Raw genomic sequence first — 25,255 nt, 5'->3', positions numbered from 1 at the left:
CAATTGCGGCTCCCAGGGCGCACTATGGTCCTGTGCGGACCACCTGCTGTCGAGGCCTCCGAAAGCATTGAAACCTGACCTTCCCTCGAAGCTTTCGACGCCGGTGGCGGGGTGCCACGCAACAGCTCGCCGAAGGGCGAGAAGCTTTACGCATCGCATTGTGTCGCGTAGTTTTCAGAGGCCGACTGTCGATGGCACCAGCGATCCTATACCGTCGTCTGCCCTCTCTTCTCAAACGCACCGTCAATCGATATCACGTTCTTTGAAACGTGCTTCGACTTAGAACTTCCAGTGTCACCTAATAGCGAGGAGCGATGGTAAAAGTGTGAAAATATATAACGGAAGCACACGACAATGTGCGAAGAATAAAAAAAAGAAGTGAAAGAAAAAGTAAAAAAGAAAGACATTCATGTCGATTTCTGGCTGTCGTCATCGTCGGTTCGACGATGCTGCATCTACATCAGCAACGACGAGTGCTGAGCGTCGTCAGCATGACAACTGCAGCGCTCAGATCGCACTTGCAGATCGCAGGGCAATCACAACCTAGGTGGTATTGCGCAAATGCGGGTATCGCGAACACTAACATGCGGGCATGGTAAAATGCCCGCACCACGAGACGTACGAATGTCTCCTGCTTAATTGAACTCGAATTATTAGCTGTAGCGTCCATACAGTGTTTTTCTTCTTTTATTATTTTTTTAGAAGGCCAACAAGAATCACTTGAATTACATCATTGCAGATGAATTATTTGCCCAGGAGCACAACATTTGCAAGAAAAAATAACAATCAAGCTACTAATTAAACTAATTGCAATGATTACTTTCCTAGTGACCAGCTATACGTCACACACGTTGATATTTATAAGTTGAAACGAGTGCTTCGCAGTGCTGCATGCGTAATAAGGTAAATCGAACAAATAATTTGACGGCAGTTATCTCGGCTTACTCGGCTGCTTTTGAAATGCACAAACACGTAACTAGACTTTGAAGACGAGTTCCTTCAACTTTTTAATATAAACATGTGCCGTAATGTCTGTCACTAAGAAGTTAATCAATGTAATTAGTTTAATTAGCAAATAAATTGCTCTGTCTCTTCTTTTTTTCCTTTTTTTTCGCAGGTGATGTCTGCTGGGCCGACGATTATTCTGTATGACGCGGTTCGAGTAACTTTTGTAGGCTTTAAAAGAACGCGTAATAATGAGTAAAAAGAAAAATTTAAATAGTATATGATGAAAGCTTTCATTCTTGCGCGATCGAAGCACAGCAGTGATTGGCTTTGCAAGCTTTCCCTTAGCCAGCGACGTGTACACGTATGCTTTCTACACAGAGGAAGTGAATCGAATGAAATGAAAATGAGGTCAATGAAGGCTCTCATAGGAAAGGTGACAATCTCACAGTTACACATTCTCAATGTAGCAGTGGCGATAACAAATGTTTTAATGTATCGGTCACCGCACAAAGACGAATTAGAAAAGGTTTTCCTAGTACCCGCTTCTCGCCGGAAAATAATGAATAAATAAAAAAAATTCTGCAGCAAAGTGTGTGCAAACTTTCGTTATGTTTTTTACAGAGAACCAACCCGCTTTCGTTATCTCGCTGCTCCTTCGCGGTTTTTCGCACCCGCGAAACAATGAGAATAGTGGAGATATGCCTAAAAATGTCAGGGTTATTGGCACGCCAATGATAGGAAACATTTAGAATCAATCTAGCGCAACTCTGTAATGCTTACGTTACAATGGGGCCAACAATGTTTTTAAGTGGAATTAAATATGGTAGTGTTGCACTCATGGGCTTTACGCGAAGCTCTAGCGTCTGCATAAAAGCTACCGATGAGAGATAGTTACTAAACGCTCTTTCTTATTCTGGTTACTTCATTCGTATGTAAAATGTTTATCGGAGCTTCATAGTAGTTGTGCATTAAACAATACCGACAGGCTTAAGAAAGCACTCATGCAATTTCGTAGTGAGAAATCTGAGCCACGTAGTTCTACAATTTTGGACACACTGGCGGCAAACGCGCTGAGTCAGGCTGCTTAGCTACCTGAAAGGGCGAAGGTTAATTTAGCAGGCTACAGCCGGCCCGATTAATCTCGCTTTCAGTTCGGGTAGCCATGACGGCGACCCACTTCCCTTAATTATGCTAGCGCGATCGTCATCACAGGATGGGTTCCGGCGGCTTTTGATGGCTTTAGGTATCATCAGTGCCGAGCGAATCCAATCCGAATCCAACGCCGTCGTTTAGAAAGGCTTGCATCAACCCAGTGCGAAACCTTCGAGGCCCTGTGAACCAAGAAAATTCATTGTTTCGCCGCTGCCGAACAGCCATCCCCTTCTTCAGCTCCAGCTCCGGGCACGATATGCCACCCACGGCCGCCACGACGGGACGAGTAGCGGAGCCTTTCATGGGCTACTTCCACCAGCTCATGGTCGAGTGGAACCGACAGAGGCAAGCCGCGCTACGCTGTCGAGCCTGCCGCTACTGCCAAGTGGACTTTCACGCACTTGGCCTGTGCTTCGTGGTGCTCACCGTCCTCTGCATCGTCCTAGCCTCGCTCATGCTCTACAAGCGTCGAAGGCGCCTGGGCCTCAAGCTTAAGCCAGAGTGAGCGCACGCACAGCTGAGACTACTGCTGGCGCAGCCTCAACCGAGGCCTGCCTCGACGAACAGGCACGCTTTTCTCGAACAGAAACGTTGCTGGAAACTATACCTGAAACGATGTCGTCGTGTCGTCGCCGTGACGCGCTCACCGTGAATCAAATGAACTAATTTTGAACAAATGAACTAATAAGCTTTTGGTGCTGTTTTTAACGCTCACCTTGAAGTGCGTGTGGTGGGCTCATACTCCAACCTTGACGATTGTTAAAGTTCCTTCTCCTACCTTGTACTTTACAACATAACTCTCATCCTTCGTCTATGCTTGCTGGCGTGCACGCTGCAAAGTTCTTGTGTGCCTCTTCGTGAAGTCATGCTCCGGGTCACGTGGACAAGGATCTCAGCGAGCCTTCCAACGTGGAAGGTCTTTTGGGACAGACGCGGCGAGAGCGGGTAACCTACTTTAAGCGCTTGTTCAATGAGGCTCAATGAGAATTTAAGAGGAAATAAATGTTGTACTGCTGACATGGCCGCCTTATTTGATTCCATGCTGCTCAGTTTACAAAGGTAACCTATTTTGTTTGTTTGTCTAACGCGCGTCGTTGGCAATGACCATAAATATCTTACAATTTTCTCCTCTCAAGTAGGTCCCATTGACGCAAGGTGTTCTTTCCGCTTTGTCCCAGCATTGATAGCTCTTCGTCAGGTTTGTGGTGTTCATGTCTTTTTTGGTATTATTTAGCCACATCTTCTTAGGCCCTCGATTTCTCTTGCGACAGGAGCTAAGCGTCATTGCTTTCTTGCCACTACAGTCCTTGTCTCTTTCTATTCAAATCCAATGCCCATTCACGGTGCAGCGCAGAGTGCTGTCTGCTGGAAGTTCAGTCATGTTCAAGATATAGCAGTCACACACGAGGCTAACCCATAAGAAAAAAAAAAAAAACACTATTACTAAAAAAAATGTATTGTTATGCTCTACGACGTTACGACCATGTAAGGCTCTCCCGGCAGGGTTACTTATTCCTAAGACAAGTTCCAAGATTGAATTGCGAAGATTAGTTGCAAACTTACTGCACGGCTTCAGTGTTTTCAACGCTGTGCGAACTTGAAATCGAGCTACAGCTCGCCTTCTTACGCTGTTCGTATTTTGCCAAAGGCAGGTACATATTAGCACATCGACAACGGCGAATGTTTTACGTCAAGAGGCCGCTGCATACAGCTTGTGAGGACGATGATGATGATGACGATGACCATCACAAGGATTACGGCGATGACGGCGACGACGACGATTTATCATAAATTAACCCTGAACTCGGTTAGGCTCACTGTTCACTTAGCCCTCTGTTGTTGATTTTTACTTTGCTATGTTTGTCGCTAAGTCCGCGCGTGCACTGCATAGCATTTTTATTTTTCAACATGGTGCAGCAGTCATTACTTCACGTGCACCAATAACAATTCGATACCGCTAATTATTGCGGTGAACGCGACCTCAACCACAGTGCGCCTCAATCATCATTGTCTCTGAGCTCGTGACGCGACCCCAACCGAACGAAGCTGACAACAAGGAAGATTCCACAGAGCGGTGCCATGTTGTTCATGCTCTTGTTCGCCGTTGTCCTGATGGTGTTTGGAGCCGTGGTCTTCTACAAGGCTCGGGCGAGCGGCCGCGAATTGTGGAACAAGTGCTGTGGTACGTTACACGATTTCTGCGTGGTTTCCAACGTGACTCCGTTTCTATTCACTACGTCTCGCGTTGTCTACTGCCGATCGCCGAAGACACGGTGATCTGCCCTGCGCCACCTTTCCGTTAGAGGTGGTGTGCTGTAATTCCGCTCCGCTTAGATCAAACCCTTGCACAGTCTGCTATGACTGGATTGCGCTATAGGAAGTTCTTGTACGCCTTCGGGCGTTCAGGACAAACCCCTTTTACCTGGTAATTAATCGCAGTGAGGGCTTACTACCGTTGTTAAGTGCGAAGTTACAGGTATAAGGAGCGCTGAGTGCAGGTAACGTTTACGGTGCGTGCGCGCTTCCTCATTATTATGAGGACAAGATGCGCGACTCGTATTCGACTGTTTTTTCGCAATAGAGGCCGACGCATACGAACTGCGTGGTCACTTGTGATAAATGACCAAAATATCATGCCCTCGCGCTGGCTGATTATGAACAAACAATTTCTGCGGAGATTAGCGAGCGCTCGCGCAGCTGAGCGTGCAGAGTGGAGTGCGGCGAGGACGTGATTTGGCGGTTTAGTTTTGTGTGTACGTGACGGTTTTTGCTAATGCAAAGTCGGAGATCGTCGGATGTGCGGTGGACAGTATCGACGCAAAAACTTAACCGCCGGCGCTAACCGACGTGCGAAGGCATGCAGAGGTTCGATCTCCACATGAATTATTTGTTTCCCTGCTCCGCAAAGCGCAGCATGGAAACTGCTGTCGGAAAAAGGTTCTTGTTCACATGAGCTCTGCAAGATGCGCCCTCCACGTACGTATGATGCAAATGACGCCAGCGCCTGCCCAAGATCCTTTTACGCGGGAGCAGCCCTCAAAGGCAGGATATTCGTTCTCAGATCGCGCGGCAAAGATGAGAACACTATTGTTGCCCCGATCGACTGATGAGCAGCGGTCAGAGCCAAGTGTACCCTCCGTGCAAAACTATCCACGTATACATAGAGAACAGAACGCAAGCGCGTTAAGAATTACCTATACGTCAGCAAGACGTGAGCGAAATGTTTGCGGTGCCTGCGCGCACTCCCGAACTTCCGACCGCCATGCTTGTTGTAATAGGAGGCCTGAAACATTGCCAGACGACAGAGCTTGTCACTTTGCGGAGTGGCTTTGAACCATTTCGCAAAGACAGTAATACTTTTCTTGATGTCTTGCGCTTCCTTTTTCTTTGCGTTTAAGCTCTGAAAAGAAAAAAAACGCCCCTGCATCATTACGCAATTTTCATGTCGGGAGCTTCAGTGAGACACGTAATTCTGAAATAAAATATTGAGGGCGTTGTATAAGCAAAGCTAGCGACGTTTACGAGACACTCGCATCCGAGAGTTTCTGTTAAAGTAGGAGCTTTTGGGGAACTTTGGCATCGCTTATTACCTTGAGAGTTACAGCACGTTTTCATAGCAGTAGCCCTACATTATTCCTAATTTTCTTCTTTTCAAAAAATGAAAAGAAAAGGAAGTTTCTCCAGGTCTTTGCGTCATAAAGATTTTCTTTCTCGGCGAATGTGTCGCTGGCCAGAAGATGATGCTCTGTGGTCCTATAGCTTATGACATAATCAAGCCATTTCACTTTGAACACAAAGGCGAGCTCATTTAGAGTCCGGATCCGAGAGCCGCGTGCACATAACGTACGCAGTGCGTTCAGCCCGACGTGGCTGCCGTAAGCGCTGTCCCACGCGCCGCCACCTTTTCGTGCGAAAGGAGCGGAGGAACATGCTGAGGAGACAGAAAAAAAAAAGCAATAGGCAATATAAACTGAGCGGTCACCGACGGCGACCGAAATACGTGTAAGAGATCAGAGGAAAGGGGTGCCGGGGCCCCCATGCATTCACACGTATGCACGAACGTCTTATGCCCCATTCTGTGCGCTCCGCAAAGGCCGCATAACGAGGCCACTAGACAGGTACACCTGGCGATGGCAGCCACGTCACCTCGTTAACCTTGCCTCATGGCAGGCGTGCATGCCTCGCGCCTTCCGGCCGTGCTTGTCGCACGTGCAGGCGAGCTTCCGATCTCGTCCGCGTGTCGTGTGCGTTCCTCACGTACTGCGTTCAACTCTTGCTCGTTCCTTCGTTCCGCGCAGGAAAACAGGAAGAGAACGTCTGAGGCCCAAGAGCAGTCGGGATGCCTCGGCGGTCGTTGTCCGGTCCTCGTCGTCGGAGCGACGCGCCGTGGGAGGAGGCACCCGGTCGCCACCCGCGGCTGGGCCTCGGTTGTTTGTTGATCTCTCCGTCCGCTGGCTGCGCCACGTTTTATCGCCCCTTGATCCTGAAGACCCATCTGAGAGTTTTTTCGCCCGTGCATTAAAAGAAGTTACACGGCAGCCGCGCACACTTGCCGGCTGCCGCTTGCGCCCATGCTTGCTGCTCTTGGCTCTGTAGCTGCTTGCTTGTCCATCGACGCACGTACGTCTTCGGCGGACACGCAAAAATAGCCTCGGTGCGAAACTTTTCGAAACATTGCAGCCGCGCTTGGAGACGCGGCGCGGTTGCCGCTTTTAATATAGTCGCAGCGGAAAGTCGCCTTGCAAGCATGCGGCCTCCGCCTGGTGTCACTTCGGGTAAAGTCGGGTCTGTTTTTGCCTCGTTAAGGGGCGTTAGGCGACTGGTGTATAAACGCGGATAGAATCACTTGTCTAAAAGGGTCGATGAGTAGGTACGCTCCTACCTCTAATGTTCTAAATGCGTCTGAGCATAAGTACATTAGACGTGGGCATTGCATATCGGTCGCGTTTCCTTTTTTTTTTTCAGGCGATCTCATCGTCCAGGTGTTTGCTAGTTGCTGTCAAACTGCCACCAGGCGTACTTCTTTAAGGCTTGGTCACATAGCCTTACAGTGTGGCGATTTCATCCCAGCGGACTCCAGAAACAGAGACGACGACAGGCTTGCTCTATTGCATGCGCAGATCCACATATGTGTATCACTGGTTGATCGGGAGCCACTGCGTATAGTGAAAAACTGTCATCAGGGATAAATGCATGGCACCAAGTGTAGCGCTCTGCCGGGCTCTGTAGGGCGGCTTGAACATTTCCATAGGAGAAAATTGGTTTTATTAAACCAAAGCTTTCTTATTGTGAACCGTCCCGGAATTTACTGCCAACGGCTGCTGCTGCCGGGTGCTGCTGATGCTGTCTTGCCGAATAGCTCATAAAAAAAAAAAAGTGTCCCATGGAGGGATCGAACCTCGGTTTACCAGCGCAACTTAACAGTCGGATTCTTTAAGCATTAGACCGAAATAGCAGGCATTCTTCTCTCGTGCCAACGCCAAGTGTAGCCTTTTCAAACGATTGGCGCGTGTTTCGCATGTGCGTGCGCGCCAGTTTCCATTAGGCCGCAGACGCAGGAATGAAGCGGGCGAATGATAGTCGACCTTACCACTGCCTTCCGCACCGTGTGCTTCTCTATGCATACGCATCTCCTCACCATGCTTCCACAGATAGTCAACATTGCTTTCCTTCTCGTGGCACATCATAGCCTCGTCGTCTCGCAGTGTGCATTCGCATCAACTAATGTTTTAATTTCGCCATAGCTTGTGAATGTTAAGTGCACAAACAAACATCGCACATCGCGCGATATTAAAGCTATGACTTGCGCGGTGCATAAACGTAAAACATTTCATGAGATTACATCTCGCATATATGGGATGACAGACAGTTGTACGCATCGTATTTAATTTTATAGAATTTAATAACCGGTTCACGAAAGCTTCGCTTCGCACAGGTTCAAATATGTCCGCTTAATGTGCATGATTTTTGCATCATATGGTTAAACTTTGTCACGATCATCCGGAACTTATTCGAAGGGCGCTGTTCACGAATATTCCTGGAGAGGATGCCAGATCGTTCCCTTGTTGATGGCATATAACTAAGACTTGCAGTTTGTGCACTGTGTCCACAAACACCATCTATATTTGTCAGCTTTTTGCGTTGCGGCGTGGACGCGATTGCCGTAATGGGCCGTGTCGACTGCCCGTGCAGCATTGGCTGAACCAAAGCAGCCGCCGCGAACGTGGGGGATCGGTCGCAGCGCGACCTAGATTCTCAATTAGGCGCGCCTCATTGGGTCATCTGTATACATAGCGGCTCTTCAGAAACACCAAACGACCCCATTAGGTCGCTTAATCTCAATTATGTCTCTCCTGCCAAGGAGAGAACGCCTCTCTCCTTCAAGTCAACGCTGCAATTAACGTGTTCGTGGTAATTGCCCGTATAAACGCGCAACCTCGTTCTTGGTTAATTTTTCAATGAGTAGGCTGCCCAAGCATACGATGGACTCGGCCACTTATCAGGCCCATGGGTATGAGGAAAACATGCCTCTATAGTGATGTTGTGAAATATTTGGCTCGTTGCATCCATAAAGTCTCTAGCTTGCAATAGACAAATAGATCCTAGCTGCTTAACGCCTCATCCGTTATCAAGCATTTGGCTTGCGCTTGCGCTTTCATGTAGCGACTGTACCCAAAGTTCACTGCTCCACTGCTGTCAAGGGGACACATATTCACACAGTTTCCTGCTATTCGCAGCAAGCAGCGCGCCTGAGCTGAGTATCCACGGTCAGCTGTCATGGCTAACACTATTAATGTGTGTTATTGTTAGCTTCGCCCACGATTATTTTTTTCGTTGTAGCGTCTGAATCTTGGTAGCCATTTTGCACAGCCTATCAAGACGCTATCAAATCGCTGAAAAGAAACCAATTGATGGTGTCTGTGCAGTTCATGTGTAGGTACACCAGGTTCTTTCAAATAATTAAATATCTAATGAAGCCCTGCATCCTTTGTTCCCCGGCTTCTTCAAATCAATGGGTAGGACGCCGAACTTCTCAAAGAGTACGTGTCAAACCGCAGATTCAAAAAGCAATGGCCATATTTATCATTCAAGCCCTTGCTAAGGAAAAGTAAAGTATAAACACACGAATGAATGAATAAATGTCATTCATGGAAGACGGTATTTATGCATGTTCGAAAGGAAGGAGAGAGAGAATTAAGGGAAAGCTTAATTATAGGAAAGGTGAAGAGGCCTGCTACTCCACAAGTGGTGTGAAAGTTTAGGGAGAGCCAGGGCAGAGAAGAAGGGAAGGGAATATTAAGAAAGGCAGGAGTTTCTAATTCCCCTACCATGCCTGAATAGAGAAGCTTATAATACGCCGCACATCTCTCCCAATGCCTTAAGCCTTATTAAGACATTTAGGGCGCCTTTTTAATGCGCGCACCTTTACCTTCAGACATCAATTATTCAAGTGCTATGAAGAAACGAAAAGGCGCGCCGTTCCCTCTTAGAGTTGTGTTTACTCTTGTTCCTCAACTCCCATTCACTGTTCCTTCACCGGTAAGCGCACTTCCTCTTCCTTACACTCGGCTACACTGCTAATATACAGAAGAAAGCTCAGCATGGGGGGGGGGGGGGGGGGGTCACTCAGGGGGATGCACCCTTCTTTTAGGCTCGACACGTGCGCGACGAAACTGGGATTTCTCGTCTCGTCTAGTCTTAACGTACGGGGCCGGCCGACCGGCCGCGTGTTCTCCACGAGGCAATCGGTTTCGACGAACGCCCTCTCGAACTTGTCACGAAGCATTTGGTCAGGGCATTGAGCAGGTCTAGCCAACTCTGCTCCCTCGGTGTACGCGCGCGGAGGTCGAAAGTGGCTGTGACCTCCTCGTTGTGTACGACCTCTTTTCTTCCATGTTTCAGCGTTCCGGAAGCGACGAGACCGTCCCTTGAAATCTGTAACTTGGGTCAGGTTGTTTGAGAGCAGTCTTAGGTTGTTGCTCTCAGTGGGATGTAGTACACAGTATTGGTTACGTCCCGGCCTTTCTCCGTGTAGTTGTTTGCACAGCCGACACGTGTAGCTATTTGCGACGTATTAACGGATGCCACTTTGCATTTTCAGCCACCAAAATCGCTACTGTGTATTTCAAAGCGTGGCTCGCCGACCGATGCGTCCACCATCTTGAGTTGCGCGGGTGCTGCTGAAAACAGGGGAACCCTTAGAGCGAAGGATTACGATAAGACAACTTTCTTCTTGTTTGTTCTTTTCCCAGTTGCGACAGAACATCACCTTCTTGAATAAATTTGGACTTATTGCGTGCGTCGTCAAGGCGCTTGTGCAAAAAATAACAGCAAGTCCGAGTCTTCTCGTTGGGACTTGGACACGCATTTTTTAGAGAATGTATACGTTCCATGACCGGCTGTTTTGTGACATGCGGCCATCAATCGAGTCATGTGGTCCAGCTTCGGCGATATCGTTGACACCTTCAACGAGGTGGCATTTAGAATGCTCACCCTCCGGGTTCTTAGTTCAGGCGGCCCTGAAGTCGGGACGGCTGTGTTGAATACGCCCCTGTGAAATGGTGATCACGACATCATCGTGTAGCAAATAGTCGCTCTCCAAGATGACGTCAGCAGGCAGGTTCTCCAAGACTGACACAACAGGGATGAACCTGCTGCCAGCAGCTGTCCGTATCGTTAAGTCTAACTTGCGGACTGGTAGAACCCCGTCTCCGATAGAATGCAATGCGGGCTGTGTCCGACATTGAAGTGTGGATGGAGCATGGCGCCGAAGTGTTGCTGACTGTTCAGCATCTGTGTCCACAAGAGAAGAAAGGTAACCAATGCCAGTGACATGAACTCGTAGCAAGGGACACGAGTCTGTTCTGTGTTTTGCGAACGCCTGCAGTCGATGTAGCTTCGACGGTGACGGTCGCAGTAGGAGCTGCACTTGCAACGAACCAACTGCCAGAACTGCGGCAGTCGTACGGCTACTTGCGTTGTGCTCTAGCTCTGCGGCTTTACGGGCAAAGGCGTCTGCTGTTGCTTCTACGGTATAGGATGCCAAAATGGCAGCGTGAGCAGAATCCAGGAATCTATCCACGACCTATTACTTAGGAGCTGGAGCACCACGTCAGGTTGCATTCGGCTAGGAGTATCAGTTTGTCGTAAACGTATGTAGTTAGTTGTTCCCGAATGGGGCTTGATGTCGAGACTGCATGCATGTGAAGTGATCGTCATACTTGGAAGGAAAGCCACTGAAGCCACTTACGAGAGCTGTACTCCATTCTGCCCAAAAACGGTAGGTGTTACCCTCGCACAGATGCCAGGCTTTGACGGCACCTCGAAATTCCCGGTCATCAACCAATCTTTTGACGTCATCGGAACAAGCATAACGCTTGCCTAAGGAATGAGCGGTCTGTATCCACAACATGTCGTTGTCCTGGAATCCGTGGAATTCGGGAATTGTTGTATCTGCAGTAGTTGTGATAGTTAGGTGACGACGGCTGAAATAAAACCGCTGACCATATCTCGCAGCTGTTGTGACAGCTCATAGATCGCTTCGGTAATGTTCCCAGCATTGCCAAAACCGAAAGCCACCGTGGAGGCCTGGATGTCATCACCGGGCGCTGTGGTGGGTTCATGCGACGGTGGGTGCGAGTACTGCAGAACTTGTCCACTTGCAAATCAGGCCGAGAAGCCATGGACAACGTCCGCGAGCTGGGCAGTATCTCTCTGGGAATCCATGGCCAGGGAAGCGTGTATTACTTGAGTAGTGAAGAATATTACCGATACCTGAAGAAGCAGAGTGCGTCGCTCATCCAGGAAGAAGATGACGGCAGAGAAGCTCGAGGCTTCTTCGCTGTTCCCTGCCTTTGTCGGTCCGCTGACTACGACAGTGTCTGTTTTATAAAAGGGGTAGGTTCCAAACGCCCTCATTACACTTGCATCTGTGGAATCACGGTGTGATCCCTAAAGTCCTGGCGGTGGAGTATAGGAACACGCTTCCGAAGTTCTGTGTTTAAGGCTGGGTCGAATTAAACCTAGCTCTTCGCTGACTGCGCCATTGCAATGAAGAAACGAGACTATGCACCGTTCCCTCTTGCTTGCTCGTTTGTTCCTTCACCTGTGAAGGAAAAAGCAAACAAGAAAGAGAGAACGGAGAACCGTCCCGTTTAAAGCTTTTACTCTTCTTCCTCGTCGTATCCCATTCACTGTTCCTTCCCCCGTAAGCAAGTTTCCTCTTCCTTACGCAAACTATAGTTACCAAATACACTTTTGGTTTGGCAACGTTGCTCTGCGCTATCTTGGCTCCTCGGAGTCCGAGCATACGCACGGAGCTTCTCCAAGAGACTTAGTATAGGCTAGCTCTCCTCTGCCGGGTCACTGACACAGCTCGAGCTGCGGACTGCAGAACAGTAGTGGGCAGCAGACGTCGAAAATAAATTGGGCCTGCTTATGTTACGGCTTCTCAAGGCTTATTTATGGCGCCTCGGGAACAGTTCACCGACGACCACAGTTTCTTGCCATCACCATGTCCGTCACCTCGTTGTTGCTTGCCCACCTACACTTCTTGAATCGTAAACGTGAACTGGCTTCCGGCGCTCTGGCAAGTTGCCAAGATTTTACGACTGCATCCGTATACTTTCAATATACACGTTCGCCGTCGTGCGTAAACGGGGCTCCAGAGCCTACGCTCCAAGGTAATTCATTGCATGATTGCATGTAGGAAACAAGGCCAACAGACCGCGTGTTAAAAAGGCGTTGAGCAAGTCGTCGAGAAAAATGTTCGGCATGCGAAACGCCTTATGAATGTTATGTTAACCTTCTAACAATTTACTTTAACCGCGACGTGTGCTGCTTCTATCAACCGTCAACTACGAAAACTATCCATTTACGTCACAGTCGCCCTTGTTTCGTCAAGTTCCGCATTTATCGAACGCTCCACAATTGTCTTGGCAGGGAAAACAAACAGCGCTAAAAAAGAGGATTAAACAAGAAGCTGTTTTTTATTTCCAAGTCCTCTACTAAGTAGCTCACTCACCAACGCGCATTATTCATTCGGCTAGCTGACGATCCTCGACTAGTGCCCTTTGCTGGGAGGCGGGAAGCGATATATATATATATATATATATATATATATATATATATATATATATATATATATATATATATATATATATAGAGAGAGAGAGAGAGAGAGAGAGAGAGAGAGAGAGAGAGAGAGAAAGAGAGAGAGAGATAGATAGATAGATAGATAGATAGATAGATAGATAGATAGATAGATAGAGAGAGAGAGAGAGAGAGAGAGAGGTGTATAGGAAGGCAGGTAGGTAAAGGGGAAGGAGTTACGAGGATGAAATTCCGGCAGAGTCCGTTTCCTTTAGCATGGTAGCCCGATGCTGAGGGAATATGCGTGAAGCATCATAAGAATGCTAATAGCATTGAAAAGGGAAACAGAACTCGGGGGGGGGGGGGGGGGGGGAGAGAAATCAGAGGAGCACTAAAAGAGGAAGAACCACGTACACTATTCAGCGGTAGCACGAAATTTTCTTAAAGTATTTTACGTAAGGCCGTACACCTCAGGAGCTTCAGCAGCGTAGATATAGCTTCATGAGCGGAGATCAACTTGAAACAACGGCCTAGAACCTTCTGTTCCGGTAGTAGACGAATCTCCAGTCTGTCAATCGCTGCGCACTTTACTAGCCTCTTGTCACTGTAGCGTGGGCGGACATATTTAGAGCAAACGTGTGAATGTCTCCTCACAGCTGCGTATGTCGCACATGGGCTTACGGCCATTCCATTGAAGAAGGCGTAGCACTTGATAAGTGATGTGCTGAATCATAAATTACACAACGTAGTCCATTGATATCGCGTTCGCGACCCACGTGATAGACGTATAGCTGTAGGTCCAGCGACTCTGTACATGAACAGTCTCCCATTTCGCCTTTGCCTTCTGCTCGTCCCACTTTCCCGGGGCAGGGTATAGCCAACCAGACGTTCACCTGGTTAACTTCCCTGCCTCTACTCGTTCCTCTCTTTCTCTATATCCAAGGGCAGTGAATGTAATTTAAGCATGGTCACAACGTTCGAGTCCCACAGGAGCAATGTTCCTTGATAGGAAACCATGCGTGGCCCAGCTGGAGCGTCAGTTCGCAAAAACAATACCAAAAACCCGCCGACTGCTCTCATGTGCGCAACAGGTGGCTTCGTCGGCGCGGACAATCCCGTTGGCACCGCCATATCCCGAATACCCATAAAAAGTACACATTGTTCCTTGTCATGACCGTGGCGATAAATTTGTCGAATCTCTGCGAACAGTTTATTCCTCTGTCCGCAACGCATTGCACTTTGTATGCTTTTTACGTTTTTGGCTGCCTTGGAGAAGCAGAAAACCGCCAAATGCTGCGGTAGCTCCTTACTAATGAATTCAAGTGCAGAGCTGAGTGCCGCAAGTTCTGTACCCGTCCATGTAGTCACGAAAGATATCTCTATTTTAATTCTAGTAGATTTTGCCTGGATGATGACTGCAGCCGCAGTGCTGTTGAACTTCACGGAACCATCTTCGTAAACATATTATAGCGTTTTGTGCACGTTATAAAGCTATTTCAAGTTTGCTTGTTGAAAGTTTGTAAAAGCACTCCATGTTTATTCTTGACACCAGGAATAATTCATTCAATGTTAAACCAGTTTAGAAACCACAACGGTGCCGCTAGTCACGTAGCAGACGTGAACTCTATGCGCGAGTACGCCTGATGTTTCGGAATGGTATTGGCGAATGCTGAATGCGGCCTAATTGTTGGCAGGCGAGCGAAAGGCCGCGAGGGAAACCAATCAGCTCGGGTGCCGAAAGCGCTCTTTCAGTGCATCAGCCGTGATGTAGAGTGCGATTGGATAACTTCAGGCGGGGCCTACTGTCGCGATGCACTTCTCAGGAGACCAAAACAACACGTTCTGAGCGCTTGGGCTTGCACGCTCCGAAATCTGCCGGTATTCGTAGTGCAATTATTTCGCAGTGCATGCGGGCAAGCTGTACAGCAAGAATTCCCCCAAAAATAGTCCGTCGCAGCGCTGAGTGTACTGAAGCGCCCAGTGAACTTCCCGCTGAGAAAGGCGAGAAGGCTCACGATAGCGGTCAATCACTTTGTCAAGTGCGAGACGTGAGGGCTCCAAAACAAGGCTCAGTCGATGACGACGCCAAGAAATCGGTGCGTTCGTGTGTTCGGCACACTTTCGCCCTTAATGCGCAAAGTGTACGACGTAATCACTTTGCGTGTAAAAAACAACTAGTAAACGCATTCGAAGGCCTTTTGAAGTCGTGCGCGAACTTTAACTCGTGTCACGCCTGACGCCCGCATGCAAATATCATCAGCGTACAGGAGAGTTATACGGTTTGAGGCAATGAACCCACGATGAGAACGAGCTGTGAGACGTCTGCTCAAAGACCGGACAACGATACGGTAACGCAATTCTAGACTAATACCTGGTCGGTAAAGGTACCATAATGCTAACTTGATTCCTCAAGCATTTCCTAAAAGGTCTATCTCTTCTTGCTATAAATACAAGTTTATCGCCGGACAATACGTGCCACAATTTTTGCCCCTCTTGGGCCTTTACTGTTGCGAAAAAGTGAAAACGATGAGGGTGGAAAATGTTGAAAAGGGGAAGAGACAATGCTAAACATTTGCCCTATCAATATCTGAATAGTATTTTGGAAGACCGCCTTGCACAGCTGGATACAAAGACCGTTATACCAACTGATGCTTCCGCCTGTGAAGAAAAGGCAGGTGTGGACATTGTGTCACCACATCTCAACTGGTATTTTTCCATTCGGCTCCCTGAATACACGCCTATCCTTCCGGCTGAATTATTGGCAATTCTCTTAGCTTTACGAAAATTGCCATCATCTCTGTCATGAGCCGTAATCTTAACTGATTGCTTTTCTGTCTGTTCTTCACTAACGACATCCAAATTGTCAGACTCATTAGAAGCTGTCTATTGTCTTCTCCTAAGACACTTACGTCTCGTTCGTTCAGTGTGGGTGCCAGGCCACAAATATGTAGCTTTAAACGAACATGCAGATGCACTTGCAGTAGCATGCCCCGATGGTCCTATAATCCCCATTTTACCTACATCAGCTTTCATTACTGTGGCGCGATTAAGGAGATATACTACTACAAAGAACTTCGCGCAATAATCGATGTCAACATCTGATTTCCCGCATTTCAATTGTGCTTGGAACAACAAATGAGACTACAGTGCCGAGACCCCCCCCCCCCCGCCTGAACATTTACCTCCACAGGTCTGGTCTGGATATATCTCCTTTTTGTCCTTTGTAGAATGAGAGTCAATCTCTGCAACACTTCTTTTTGAAATGCTGCCGTTTCATTATTCAACGGAAAAGATTTGTAAAGGAACCCTTCCAAAAACTTGGCTTGAATTTGACTCTTCCTGTGATTCTTTCCTTTCGGGCTACCGCACTGAGTTACAGCCACAGCAACGTTTATGAAGCCCTCTGCATCCTTCAGCGTAAGACAAAGAGAATTGCATGCTAGAATTCTTCTTAATAGTTATTATGTTCACATAATTTTGTTATGCAATACTTAGATAATAAATTATGCATATCTGTAACAGTAGGCATTTGCAAAATACTTATTTCATTTAACCTTAATTTATTCAAAAGAAAATTGATAACAGTTATTTTTTCGCCGCCCGATGCATGGCCGGTACCCTAGAGTGGGTTGGGCCGTTTCAGTAAGGAACAAGAACAAGAACAAGACGAAAGCAGCGGCTACGGCAGCGATGGCAGAAAAACATGGACTTCTGAATGAAATGGGTGTACGATTCTATATAGAAGCCGCTGTAGCCTTCCTAACACGACGAAGTTAGATCGTCATATTCTTCTGCGTCATAATGGGGTTTTCCCTTTATATGGAACAAGAACTTCAAGCATATAGCGCAATTCACTCGTTTCAGCTGGATTACCTCAAGAGGCAGGAATTACCTGCAGGAGAAATCGCGATGTTCAAGTAGCTAATGAAAAATCCTTATTAAATAACTCTAATTATTCCCTGCAGCGAACTTGCCGCAATTGCGAAATCGAAGCTGACCATTATAGTTGTTTAAACATCCTTGCTCACTTTTTTTTTTTTTTTGGCCCTTCGATGGCTGCTCTACATTGGTTTGGGAAGAAATGGTGGTGAAAAGGAAAGGAAGACAGTGGGGATGGGGCAGACTTATTAATCTGCGTACTGGGAGCTGACAATATGGACAGTGCGTGCGAAATGGACAAGTCTGCTATCAGTATATAGCTGAAGCCGTATGGTCATCCAAGAATTCGCGTAGCGAGATCCAAAACGCGTTGGCAGCAGCGGCACTCTTGTGTCTCGGTAGTGCCTATAGGTCTGGAGTGTAGTCGGTAGCCATTCCATTGGGAGCGAAGCAAGGGCCCGTTGTCTAGCGAAGTCATGTCAGTTTAGCAGAAATCCTAAGACTAGCCCCCCTGACCAGATATCCCTCCTCAAGATATGCTAACGAACGCATTGCAGTATAGTTAAGAGCGTCTGTCACTGCTAGCGGCAAGCTCTTGGGAAACTTAACCGGAATGACAATGTGTTTCGTAGCCGAATATAAGGACGAATGTCGAAAGTGGTGCTAGTCTTCCAATTTCTGCTTAGCAGGCATGCCTTTAGGGCTGCTTGGCTTTAAGGGCCGAATTCACAAAGCTGTTTTGTAAGTGCTCTTTGCTATTGGTCGGCAAATTTCGCTAATGATATGTCGAGCATCATGATTGGCTAGAATTTTCTCTTGCGACCAATACTATTGCGTAATATCTTTCTTGTGAATGCGGGCCCAATTTCACAATTAAGACATGTGCTCTCATTGAATAAACGAAGAGGCAATTAGTGAAAGTTCTTTGATCGGCTACTTCAACATTGCAAGTGCGGGTGATTGGAATAAACTGCAATGTATGCTGGAATTAACGAATGGCGCCTCGTGGTTCATGAACGCGTTTGCAGAAAGTGTGCATGAGTTACGTAATATTAGCACATCCCGCTTATTCACGATCTCACGAGCACACGATATCCAAGGTTGACTAATACGTTGTATCAATTCGCGCGCGTACTTTCAAGACTCTCCGTATTGAGATCCTCAGAGGCGTCGCCGTCGAGCATATCTTTGTTGCAACGGTCGCATGGCCATGGAGCCGTGTATATACGGTTTGTCTCAGCGGCAGGTCCTTTTGGTCTTCTGCGGCGTCAAAGATAAGCAAGCAGGCCGGGCCCAGAGCGCGGTGCCCGTTACGCAAGGGCCCGCAGAAGAACGGCCCTCGTTCAACACTCCTCTCGCGGCGGCTATTCGACGAGGCAGCACGCTGCAGGAAGGTCAGCCGGCGGCACTGTCTTGCGTTGGCGGCTCGCAAGCACTCCGCTCTCGGGGTTCAAGGAAAACAAACACACCGGAAAAAGGGTTCTGCCCCGACTATATAGCACGCCCGACAGGCCTGCGACGTGCTTTCTTTTTTCCTGATGAATAGCTTTAAACACTGCAGGCGGGATCGCAAAAATTTCGGCTCTTCGTGTCACTGTCTGCGATTGCGAGTTGGGACACAGAGATGTGAAATTTCCCGAGCCTAATTCACGAAGATATATTTTCATATAGGAAGGACAGCTTTTTGACAGCCAGCAGCACGATAACCAGGTGATATAGCTAAGTTACCGGTAAATCACGAACCTTGTTGTTATTAAAAGATAGCTCTGTGAATCAGTTTCCAGGTTTGTGTTCGCGACAAGGACACTCGCAGTGCCGGCGACCATCCTCACCCGATATACTGCGCGTTATATAGTAAGGTAAACTATACTTGTTACGCTTGTTAAAGGCCTCCACGCGGTTAAAATTGATTCTAAAGCGTAGAGAACAGCGTCGTTTATAGCCAGTCAGCCAGCCGGTCAATCAATCAATCAATCAATCAATCAATCAATCAATCAATCAATCAATCAATCAATCAATCAATCAATCAATCAATCAATCAATCAATTAAACAAATAATGAATTATTTAGTTAATAATTACCTAATTAATTAATTAATTCTATTTACTTCGAGACGGTGCCTTCGTTTCGCTTCGTAAAGTACATTCCTATGATTGCTTTTTTTCTCATCATTTAGGCATTGCAACATCAAGACATGTTGCGCACATACGAGTGACCACTCTAACATACAGCTCCAGTACAGAGCAGTCCACAATATTATGTGGTTCCTCACTGCCAAAGCCAACGGTGAGCTGCAATCTAGACGCATTGTGTTCCTCTAAACGCTTCATATCACTTGGAAGATCTTACACGTTACCGCCACGTTGTTTGAGACATTGGGATATACAAAAAAATGATTCTTCGATGTGCAGTATTCTGTTCCTGAAAGGTTATGGCACAACGGTTGTTTGATAGACGACTGTCTCCAAGTAATAAGAGAACTATTAATTTCAGAGAGTGATAAATAAACGCTGGACAATATTTAGAGCAGCGGCAGACATTAAAGCGGCACAAATAATAAATGTAATAATGAATGAAGTATATTTCGCTGCCCAGCAATTTCAAACGAGAGTATGCTTGTTGTTAACTACGAGTCCCCAGACTATCCAGAGATGATCAGCAATTTCGATATGACCGTCCCCAAACTTACGGCGCACTGCACTGGCATACTGCTTACCGCTTGCCATAAGGCTACATTTGGGCAACGTGGGGGAGTACTATACGTGGAAGACTAATGCCTTTTTTCGGTAACATTGGGTATGAATATCTCGAAGGAGGTGTTGTCGTGATTTTTCTAAGTGCACATGTCTTCTACTAGGCACACAAGCAATGAAAGGTATCAATTTCACAACTGTAATGTACATGCTAACGTTACCAATTAGAGTTGATCGCTTAACTTTTGCTCATTAAAGAGCCAATTGGCGATGATCGCACAATTTCTGGCGCTATTTGTTGCCAAACACCGCCGTGTAATTAACTCGAGATAGTCGTCGTTGAGTCCCTTCGCATAAATTTAATTGGGAACTGGTTACATTTAACTCTGCTGTGGATAACGAAAAGCCTACAGGAGCATATTGGCAATGATTAATTGCGGCTTTCCGAGGCAATCACTAGTGCGCGAAGACAAAGTTCTTTACCTTCATTAATAATGCAAGGTTCAGTGCGCTCGTATACGTGTAGTAACGATTAAAGGCTCCTGAAGGTATTTCGTGCGATACGGACCGTTAACTTTGAGTCCTGTCAGCAGACCATTCGTCTTTCTCTGTCAAAGGCGCACCCTATATAGGCCACGAGGAGCCGCACACGACTCGAAGGTGGACCACAAGCTGTGCGCCAGTCAACCATGCTCTTAGTTGTCCCAGCAGCGGTGCTCATTCTTTTCATCGCTGCGACCGGCGTTCCAGCACACAGGTACATCACGACTGAGACGCTCAACGGCCATGTAAGGGGTGCCATTGAAGAAGTGGACGGCGTAGACGTGGCACGGTACTTGGGAATTCCGTACGCGGAACCGCCTGTCGGGCAGCTGCGCTTTCGGAGACCAGTGCCGGTAAAATCATGGCATCCCACGACGTTGGACGCACTCGAGTTCGCAAGCCCTTGCGCTCAAGCCAACGGTTCTTTTCCTCCGGTTCCCTGGCTGGTAAACAGGGACAAAGTCAAAGAGGACTGTCTCTACCTTAACGTGTGGAGCCCCCTCGGAAGACCCAAGTCATTGGGAGTCCTCTTCTGGATTCACGGTGGGGGCTACAGAACAGGAACCGCCTCGGAGTCCCTGTACGACAGCAAAACCTTGGCGGCTGTCGGTGATATTGTTGTCGTTTCGATCAACTTCAGAGTAGGCTCTTTTGGCTTTCTCTACACTGGTCCGGGCTCATCCAGCGGCAACTACGCTCTCTGGGACCAGCACCTCGGCCTTCTCTGGGTGCGCGACAACATCGCTCAGTTCGGAGGCGACCCTGGCCGAGTTACCATGTACGGCGAAAGTGCCGGCTCGATAGGAATCGGTGCACTGCTCGTCGCGCCTTGCAACGCCGGTCTCATTCATCGTGCTATCATGTCCAGCGGAAGCAACTACTGGCTGGTACCGCCGCAGAATGTCGTGGGCCACGCGTACACCGACCGCATCGCCGAGTACGTTGGCTGCCTGGACCAGTCGAAGCCGTCGTCAAAGACACATCCCCAGGAAGTCGTGGAATGTCTCCGCAGGACGCCCGTTTCTAAGATTATTGATGCTGAAGACACCCAGTTCTCCGTAGAGCTGGTGACCTTTACTCCTTCCCACGGTGACGACTACCTTCCGCTGCCAGAGCTGGATGCGATTGCCCGAGGCCTGTTCATTCCTCTGGAAAGTATTCTTGCGGGAGGCATGGCGGAGGAAGGTAGCATGTTCGTCTACTTTCGGGGACCATCATTTGCCAACATCACGTCGGGGCCCCAACTGAGAAAGCAAGAGGTAGCCGACTTCGCAGCGCGCCACTACTTCGGCTTCTTGCCCAAGGCGACGCAGTCCATGATCACCGGCAGCTATCTGCGCCGTGTACCCGGCGTCTCTGACTGGAGAGGAAACCTGCGAGCACTGATAGACACCCTGGGTGACTTTGTCATCTTCTGCCCGACCAGATTCTACTCCGAGGCGTTCGCCAGGACGAACCGTCCCGTGTACTTCTACGTGTTCGACTACCAATACAAGCGCGGCCTTTGGCCGCCTTGGATGGGTGCGACACATTACGAAGACCTCCAGTTCACGTTTGGAATGCCTTTCCGCTTTCCCGAACGCTACTCGGACGCAGATCGAGAGCAGAGTCGAATTTGCATGCAAGTCATAGGCTCGTACGTCGACAGTGGGTGCGCTAAATTTTCTACTTTCCACACCTTTTGGCAACTGTTTCTTGTACGAGCTTGTCACAAGCACAAACAATTAATGCTGCTTTCGCCCGAGAGCTGTGTCCCATCGAAGGTTTCCTGGCTTCAAGATAAGCCTAATCTAATAGCATTTTGGAAGTACATTACTACTGCAACTCCTGTGAACTTCTGTACAGCAAAGTCTACATAACCGTATAAAAGTCGGGAGACCTATCTCAGCAGTGTCACGGAAGGGTTTATCCTTAAGTTAGCTTATAAGATAAGGACTGATTTAATGTCATGAAACTTGAGCGGCGCCTTGAATCCGTTCCGTTTTCGTTTATTCCTTGCCTTTCTTGCGGCTAACAGTGTCATTACGCTGCCTTACGTTTGCTAATAGTTAAATATACTGAGTTGGCACGGTGATTCTTCTTCCCGACTTACGCATAGGAGCCAGGTAAGAGCTGTCTGATTGTTAAGTGAAAATAAATTCAGCAGGTAACGTTCTGTTTAACAACGGTGGCACCTGTTTTACATTAACAGACGATCCTGTCAAACGCGGGCCTGTAAAGTTGTATATATACGTTACGGGGAGAACCACGGAAGCTTCCCAGAACCTAGACTGCCCGAGGCGTTTTGCCACGTTCGTGCTTGTGTGAAAGTGTTTGTTGAATGCCTACTTACTTCGCACCGTAAATCAACCAGCGGGTGAGGGGCGGGAGGGGGGAGGGGAGGGCAGGCGTAAAGTTTGCGTACGGCTTACCGCGCAGAACAGTGAACTTGGCTCAGTCCGAGGCTCTGAGGCACTAAAAACGTTACGGCCGCCGTGAACTTTACACCTGCAAGGCTCTCCTCATTGTTCGAAAACTAGCCGAAGGTCTTGTTTTGGAGTCAGGAAATGCGAAAACATCGGGCAATGGCTGACGACGCGGGAAAGGCAAGTCGAGAACGCTCGAAGAAAGCATCTCAGAAATAGAAACCACGCGGTTACGCGCTCAACAGTGGTTTCCACGTTCTTTTGTTGGAGTCCCTGCAGGGCACAGTTTGTTTGGCGCCGATGAAACGCACCAAACAGGCCGCAGGCGAACCCGAAACGGAGCCTCGCTTCGGCCCTGCAAGATCGTGGAACCATTCCAGCTCCGCGTTTGAGATGCTATCGGGCTCGTGAACAAGCATTCGCGCAAGTCTTGCTGTATATAGATCTCTCTGACGGGCCTGCTGGCGCGTGTAGGTCGAACAGCAAGTTCTTGACACGAACTCGAGTACCCTGTGGACAACATATGTCCCGCTTCGTTCCAAATTATCAGCCCGTATGTTGGCAGTGCAGAAGCCTACGTGGCTGTCTTCAGCTCCACTTAATTGCGGTTGCGAGCGGACTCGCTTTTGTAAGAGCAGGACGTAAGTTGAAGCCGGCCAAATAACATATTGCTCGACTTTATGAGCACCAACAAAAGGCCCCTGGTCAAGAACGCAGGAAGTGGTCGCCGACATCGCCGCTAATTGCGCATAATAATGTCATTACAGCAAACGGTCCGCAACCCGTTTAGGGCAGCGTGTACAAGCTACACAGTTGTGGCTGTAGGCTAATGATAGCTTCCTTGCTACTGTTACTTTAGCGAACATGCTTAAGTGCCAGCGACCTGCGGCATCTCCGTGTGTAATTGCAGGATTTATGTCCCTGACACAGAACTAATAATTCCTTGAGCCAAATCTCGCAGTGTGAAACACGTTTAACTCGCTTTCGCCATACACGCCATAGCAAGCGGTAAGCAGCTTGCCTTGTTACTATTTGGGCCTATCCGCGGATATGATGCAAGCTTATTTTTTCCCCTTAACTGTTCGCAACTTCCACTTGTATGAATAAAACAAAATTGATCAATTTCGACGAACAATTTATACCACGTACGGCTCGCCGCGATCAAGAGAGAGAAAGAGAAGACAGGGAGGGCCGCGCGCGGTCAGGAATCGTTCAGAAGTTACGAAACGGTTGTCCTGATAGATGTGCACGCAGGACCATGGCCCCCTACATGCTGCCGTCTACACTATTTCACTTACATAAATAGCCATAATTTATCACGAAAGGACTCATTTATAAGACAATTGGCAATAACACGAAAGCATGTTATCGGATGTGAACACTAGCACAGAACTCCGAGTGAGAAAAGGGACAAAATTATTAATAAAAGAGCTGTGACACCACAGACACAACACAACGAACGATTTATTACACGTCTTGCACAGCATAGTGCACGTGTTTCGTCCATGTCTACTCCGCTCATAAACAGTGCTTCATATTTAATTCGGCGGAGCAGTCGCTCGCAGTCACTAATCAGTCATAATAAAGAATCACGGCTGCGTACTTTAATAATAATTATAATTATAATTATAATTTCCCGTTTCAAGCGTTATGATGGAAGTTAAATACTTTCGCGTCCACAAACAATCGTTCAGCTTTTCTGCGTTAGGCAAGGATGAAAGGCCGGCGCTCACCTCCGGCGGCTGGCCTATGTCTGCACAGCCGGCGTCGTAAAATCCAATTAAACAGCTCTTCACGGGCCGTTTCAGCGCTCGTACGTAGCCAGCATCTGTGCAGGCGTAAAACTTCTTCCACGCACGCGTTTTGCTTGTGGGTTAGCTTGAACTAGTAACTCAACTGGCAAGCTCCTCACTGAAGGTCTTTGACCTTGGGCCTTGAGCTCGAGGCACTGAGCGTGTCACCCGTAAATAGAAGTGCTCTGGCCTTTGTTTCGCAGGAAGCCTGTAGTGCCGGGAGGCGGCGAGTGGCCGGCGTTCACCAAGGAGCAACCGCTGCATGTCTTCTTGCGTGCGGTCAATGCCAGCATCGGATCGGACTTCCACGGCCAAGGATGCGACGTCTACCGCACGCTGTACAAGGTTCTGGGCGTCCCAGTTCCCTAAGACATCCCCTTATACGCGCACGTGTCACATACGAACGCACCTTGCGTACAAATAAATTTGTGCAACTTGGCCATCAGACGTTTCTCTCGTGTAGGTTGCCGAGGACAGTGCGCCTCTGGTACGCGCTTAATGGAAACATGGTAGACGAACGGGTCATCAGCGGCTCGCTCTTGAAAATTCAATTTACACAGCTTGCACCATGAGTCTGTGTGCGTCCTTTTTCTTCTTTTTATCTTTTTTAACTTCGTACACTTAAAAAAAATCCCGCAAGATTTACCCGAATAGCGTCACTGCAGATGAATTAGCTGCATAGGCGAACATCATTTGCCAGAAAAGTAAAAGGAATTCATTCGTAGTTAACCTAATTACATTAATTAACTTC

The 25,255-nt window shown here is 48.0% G+C and overlaps 1 protein-coding gene and 1 long non-coding RNA gene across 2 annotated transcripts; both read left to right on the top strand.

The window, feature by feature from the left end:
* Positions 1-4,131: 4,131 nt before the first annotated feature.
* Positions 4,132-6,674, top strand: LOC126542290 (uncharacterized). The gene is made up of 2 exons (XR_007601786.3): positions 4,132-4,282; positions 6,399-6,674. It is a non-coding gene; the product is annotated as an uncharacterized lncRNA (long non-coding RNA).
* A 13,778-nt stretch (positions 6,675-20,452) lies between these two features.
* Positions 20,453-24,933, top strand: LOC126542603 (acetylcholinesterase-1-like). The gene is made up of 2 exons (XM_050189738.2): positions 20,453-21,957; positions 24,708-24,933. The coding sequence occupies exons 1-2, from the start codon at positions 20,453-20,455 to the stop codon at positions 24,871-24,873; spliced, it is 1,671 nt and encodes a 556-aa protein (XP_050045695.1). The 3' UTR covers positions 24,874-24,933.
* Positions 24,934-25,255: the final 322 nt, after the last annotated feature.

This window comes from Dermacentor andersoni, chromosome 2 (genome assembly GCF_023375885.2).
Source record: "Dermacentor andersoni chromosome 2, qqDerAnde1_hic_scaffold, whole genome shotgun sequence".
Lineage (NCBI taxonomy): Eukaryota > Metazoa > Arthropoda > Arachnida > Ixodida > Ixodidae > Dermacentor > Dermacentor andersoni.
The sequence above is the reverse complement of the archived record's forward strand: the minus strand, read 5'-3'. Positions and strand labels throughout refer to the sequence as shown.